General features: G+C 44.7%; 1 protein-coding gene across 1 annotated transcript in view; it reads right to left on the bottom strand.

Moving 5' to 3' along the window:
• Positions 1 to 430: 430 nt before the first annotated feature.
• LOC137888737 (EH domain-binding protein 1-like) overlaps positions 431 to 5920 on the bottom strand; it is a 24316-nt gene continuing 18826 nt past the window's right edge. Inside the window, exons 5-6 of the mRNA XM_068732202.1 lie at positions 3450 to 3597; positions 431 to 773 (exon numbers count right to left, since the gene is read on the bottom strand). Coding sequence (XP_068588303.1) covers positions 463 to 773; positions 3450 to 3597 — 459 coding nt within the window. The 3' untranslated portion in view covers positions 431 to 462. The remainder of the gene's footprint in view (positions 774 to 3449; positions 3598 to 5920) is intronic.

Genomic DNA, 5920 nt, shown 5'->3' with positions numbered 1-5920 from the left:
ACAAAGAAGGTCTTAAAAAGCTTCATTTGAGTATTTTGCAGCTTAAATCAAATAGCAGGATATTCAACCTTTGTTTCTTTATAATACCTGAAATACTTGTTTCTTTACAGGGTTTGTAGAAAGGCAGTAAGGTATACCATTAATATGAGTTGACGGTTAAATACAATCCCTCCTCGGCATAGCGGAGGTCAGTTTATGGTGTTTTTCCGGTTACGCTCTTCCAGCTTCTTCACACTTTGTTTTTGTTTGTACACCCTCTGGCGTTTCAGAGAATAATGCAACGACCGGCGCGTCGAGCACAACGGAGCTCGAATGCTTGCATTGCATTGAGGAGGTGTGCTCACTGGGCGGAGGAGATAAGGCGGAGTAAGTGATTTTGGGGGGGGGGGGGGGTATGTATGAGAGAAGTGACCTCTGGATACGTAGGAAACACGCGAAAGGAAAGGAAGGTAGATGAGTTAGTTAAGACAGCCATGACAGTGAACCATGCAGCACCGCACAGCCTGTGATTTTACCCAGAGAAGTTAGCTCAGAGGTGGGGTTAGTAAGCTCCAGGGGTAGGTGGTAGCTGGAGGTGGCTGGAAGAGAGGCCTCCACCGGCGGCGGGTTAGTAACCAGCGCAGAAGCAGATGTGGCAGCAACAGTATCATCGTCATCGTCATCATCACCACCACCACCACCGAGACGGAGCTGCTCATCCTCAGACCTCCCCTCTTCCTCATCCTCACCCCTTTCACCATCATCCTCACGATGAGCAATCGAAACATCTGCGGCTGAGGAGGGGAGGAAATATGAAAGAAGTAGTATGAGTAGAAGTAAAAGAACGGGTGTTAAATGAGAGCAGAAAGAAAATCCTGGTTAGTTTGTGTTAACGGTAATCTGTGGGAGGAAGTGACCGTAATCCTGACAATAATAAGGATATATATATATATATATATATATATATATAAAATATAGGATACAATGATCATTTTATTACACATATAATCCACCACAACATGTCCAGTTCACGTGATGGGATGGAACCCATCGCCCTAATATTAAGTGAGCTAATTAGAAGTAGAGTTCTGGAGTGTGTCTGTGCAGGAGTGTCTACATCTAACTAATAAATCTAATATATCATCAAACTCATGGAATAACAAAAGGCAGCAGACTAAACCTGAGAAACAAGCAAATATCTGACACACAAAGTGAAAGCGAGACCCTCTGTTTAATTCCCCTCATTCAGAGATCTGTTGCCTTTTCTTGTTTTCGGGATAAAAGAAACAAACCCCCCCCCCCCCAGCCACAAAAAAACACAAAAAACATGAAAGCACATATTCCATTAAGTCTCCTGAGGGGCTCGGTAGAAACAACAGCGTCTCCACATTAGGAACAAAAGAAAACCCGTGCTAGAAGAAACTCAAATGGAGACCTGAGCAGCTCTAGCTGCATGGATAACCCACCATGGATTAAAACAAAACAATCAGCAAACAGCGTCCGACGTTGGGAGCTCCCTCCTCTGCTATTTACTACTTGGTGGGTAGAGAGGCCGAGAACAAAGAGGGAAGGAGAGAGAGAGAGAGAGAGAGAGAGAGAGAGAATGAAAATAACAGCATTTCCTGTTTTTTTTCTTTTTTCTAATTTGCTAGCTGCGATGCGAAGCGTGCTCGCAAGCTCCGTTCCTCCTGCGTGGCTGGCTGGGGCCTAATTAATGGGGAGGCCATGGTGATGGAGTTTGGAAAGTTTCTCTTGGAGGGGGCAGCCCGAGCTGCATTAGAGGGCCGTGAATGGTGTTGAGGGGAGAGATGGAAGGAAGGAGAGAGAGAGAGAGAGAGAGAGAGAGAGAGAGAGTGTGGGGGCTAGGATTAGCCGTTCTGCTCGGCAGGCCTTGTGTATCACAGCCAACAGCATTTCTCTCTCCTCACCTCCTCCTCCTCCTCCTCCTCCTCCCTTGTTCCGTTCTTTTCCTCCAACTCCATTTTTAATGAGATCAACAATTAGTCCAATTCAGAAAAAGCTGAAGGAGCAAATAAATCAAGTGCAGCCCTCCGTTCTGTCCCCGTCGCTGATCTCACTTCTGGTTGTGTTAAAAAGTTTTAGATTTGTTCGCTCGTCTCACCAGAGCTTCAACAACTAGTCGATTGACGGAGAAAATATTTTGATCATCGATTAATCCTTCGAGTAACTTTTGAGCAAACATCCTCTGGTTCCGGTCTCCAGATCGTGAGGATTGTTCTGCTTTTCTCAGAATTTCAGGATTTTGTGTCTCCGTTCAATTTGAAACTTTGGAAATGTGACAAAAAAAAATGACGTGCGGATCAGAAGCGATTCCATCAACTGGTTAGGAGCAAATAGACTTTTGTCAGAAGTTGTTGCTGTAGGCTTCACATGTGTGTGACCAGCCAGTAAACACAGCAGAAGAAGAAGAAGAAACAAGTCTCCTTTGTCAATCAGACCATCAGGAGATTAAAAACAGAGCGAGGTCTTCAGGAATTTGCTTCGATTGGGCGAGTTTCAACGAAGACGTTCGCCGGTTATGAGCACATCCAGGAACAGCTCATCAGTCGCGTGCGTTAAATGTTTGCTACGTCAAAATTCCCTCTGCAAAACTGTTTCCACATCCCATGTTTCTGCACTATTGAGGACGTTTTATTTTGCTGACATTTGGAGACCAAACCATTGATTGAGAAAAAAAATAATCAGATTAATCGATGACAAAAGCTCTCGTCAATGAGGCCGTGTCTCAACGTTCTTCATATCAAGAGCCCCTTAATCACAGCTCCGCCGCTCACTTCATCACCTTCCACGCTCATTTGCATGCAGCGCGGCCCGATCTACCTGAGCCGAACACCCCGAAGACGGGTGTAATGTGAAGGAATCTGAAGCAAATGACAAGAGTCCTAATAACGGTTATTATCATAATAACCCCAATTTCCAAAAAGGAAATGGAAAGCAGTGGGAAGTGCACACGGCGGCCATCGCCACCCCCTGCAAGCCATTATTAGGAGTGTTTGGTATTTCGAGCATAATTTGGCCACACAACGCGTCGCCTTGATTAACAATTACCGGGGCGAACGAGAAGGAAGGGAGGAGTCGCCGGGTAAATTGCCGCTCTGAATACGAGGGCGCTGCATTTTTTTTTTTTTTTAGACCCGTGGCCGTCGTCAAAATGGCATTTTGGTTTTTCTCTCCGAGGATTAGGCAGAACCCCTTTAGAGAGCATAATGGAAATGTGGGAGTCGTGTAGCATGTGTGGATGGAAGGGAGCGAGTGTGTGTCGACAGCATGCTGGTGTGACTTTTTCTTTTGTCCTTAATGAGTGTCAGCGATATTTAGGATTGTTAGCAAGTGTTTGTGGCAATATGAGGCCTTTGAAAATAGACAAAAAGGAAGCATATTCATGAGGATAAATAAAGTGTAAGTGTGTGTGTGTGTGTGTGTGTGTGTGTGTGTGTGTGTGTGCTGACCTCCAGCAGGACTAGCTCTGCTGCCCTTGCCTCTCTCAGTGCTGCACGGGTCCAGGCTCATGTCAGACATCTTGACTCCGGATCGAGCCTCAGCGATCAGCTGCCTGGCTCTCTCCCTCAGCTGTCGTCGCCGCTCTGCGTCACGCTCCTACAGAGACACACACACACACACACACACACACACACACACACACACACAAAAATACAGAGTTACAGTTACTCTTGTTCAGGTACAGGTGAACGTTATGCGACCCAGAGAAGAAATCGCGATGAAAATAAATCCATATTCTTAGATGAAATGTAAGAATTCTTCAAGCACTGAAGGTAACACAGAGAGAGTCACTGATAAACAAAAGGTCATTTTATGGGATGAAGTATTCCTTTAATATCGGGTATCTGTCACTACAGTCTAATCTGATACTTACGTTTATCTAAATGTTGATTCAATATTTATCGAACACACTAATGTAACAGCTGTAACCTTCTAAATCCGGCCAACCTTATTTCTTAAAACATATTTCACACAAACACAAAGACGGTCCTGATGATATGTGAAGGAAGAAGTTGCATAAGTCTGTTGGATATAATGATCGTATCATCATATCAAAGAATACACAGTTTCAGTGTCATTATTCCATCATGACTACTCTATGAATGCAGGCTGTAGATAGATAAGACTCTCTACTCCTTCATTTACACTCATGATAAAACCTTCAACCACCACAACATACATAATAAGATGCTTTGCTATCAAAGTGGCTCTACACATCATAGTGCATTATGTTGTTAGGAGTGTATAGACGCACACACACACACACACACACACACACACACACACACACACACACACACACACACAAACATCTTGGCAGTAGACATACAGTATTGAGCCGTCACCATCAGAGTAATGGCAGAAATGCCATTTTCAGGCTGATCCAATCTGATCCTACCGATAGCACAGGACACACACACACACACACACACACACACACACACACACACACACACGTCAACTGACAAACACTTAACTGGGGAGCAAACCAAGCACACACTCACATTCATCAAGTACAAAAGTAACCAGGCCGAAATACACACATGTCCAAGGAAATTTAGACAATTTGATTTAGAGCAAAATAAGGGACACAAAAAAAAGGTAAAAAAATATGCTCTGAAAAGCAGATTGAAGGGGGGGGGTGTGCTATGAGTGAGATTTAAGGCTTTGTGACAAAAACAACAGAAGTTAAGAGGCACACAAACTCCACCTTGCACTCGTAAACCTAAACACACCAACACACACACACACACACACACACATACATACACACTCTCTCTCTAAAGACTCCACCTTGCAACCCCCCCACCCTCCCTCCTCCCGAACATACACAGCCACACATGACCCAGGGGAGAATGGAAGCTGCATTTCTCTGTCGCTGCTCTCCCTCCCTGTGGTTTCCTGTTAATCAGGCTTCTCCATATTGAGGCAGGGTTTTAGGGCTGGCCCATTGAAGCCGCCCATTTATCCATTAACAAAACAAGCAGCGCCCGCTAATGAGCTACATCTCTCCATTTCCATGTCAATTGTTTGTTTGTAGCCATTGTTAGGCCAGGACAATGGGGCTGTATTGTAAATGACAGCAACCCTAATGCACTCTGTGTTTGTGTGTGTGTGTGTGTGTGTGTGTGTGTGAGAGAGAGAGAGAGCCCAAGGGGATGCCCACAGGGAGATGGGAACACACCTTAGAGAGAGACTGATAAAGAGAGAGAGAGAGAGGGAGACAGAGGGAGAGATAAAGAGAGAGGAGAGGATCGAGTTGATACTGATTGTAGAAAAGTATTGAGTGTCAAAGCAAAACAAAACTTCTTCCCCTGCAGTCACTCAGCACAAATCCAGGTAACAAAAAGGAGGGAATCACTATTTGAAAGTCAAATGTGAGCTGGTTATTCCTGAAACGTTCTTAGTTTGTTTAAGCATCACAACTAGTTTACCTGGAGCATGCTTTATATCCACAGATCAAATAAAAACAATTACAGCCTGCTCACATTAACGATGACATCCAATAAAAAGGCTAGAACACAGGACCAGCGTTTTATAAATACTAGGACTACTAGAGCCGCCGTCGGCTTTGTGCAGACAACATGCTCGACTCCGCAGAGTCCTGAAGTCCTGGTGCTGAACCGAGCGCCGTACGCTTGTTTATCCAACGTTCATTAATACCGAACAGACAGAGATTCCTCGCTTTATAGTTCGATACATCATTGGTTTCAATGTTGTTGGTTTTAGCCAAGAATAAAGCAAATTGTCATCAGTGGAGCGGTGGGACTTAAATATGTGTTTATATTCATGAGACCTGGGCACGTGAAACAATAGAGGACCTAAGATTGACCCCTGTGGAACACCATAGGACAAGGCACTTCAGCAGGATCTCAACTATCACACGTCTTAAAGCTGAGAGGAGCGAGCCAGAGGACAG

The sequence above is a fragment of the Cebidichthys violaceus genome, unplaced genomic scaffold (genome assembly GCF_023349555.1).
Source record: "Cebidichthys violaceus isolate CVI_PGR_0920_01 unplaced genomic scaffold, fCebVio1.0.p SCAF_571, whole genome shotgun sequence".
NCBI classification, from domain to species: Eukaryota; Metazoa; Chordata; class Actinopteri; order Perciformes; family Stichaeidae; genus Cebidichthys; species Cebidichthys violaceus.
This window is presented reverse-complemented; position numbering and strand designations above follow the sequence as displayed.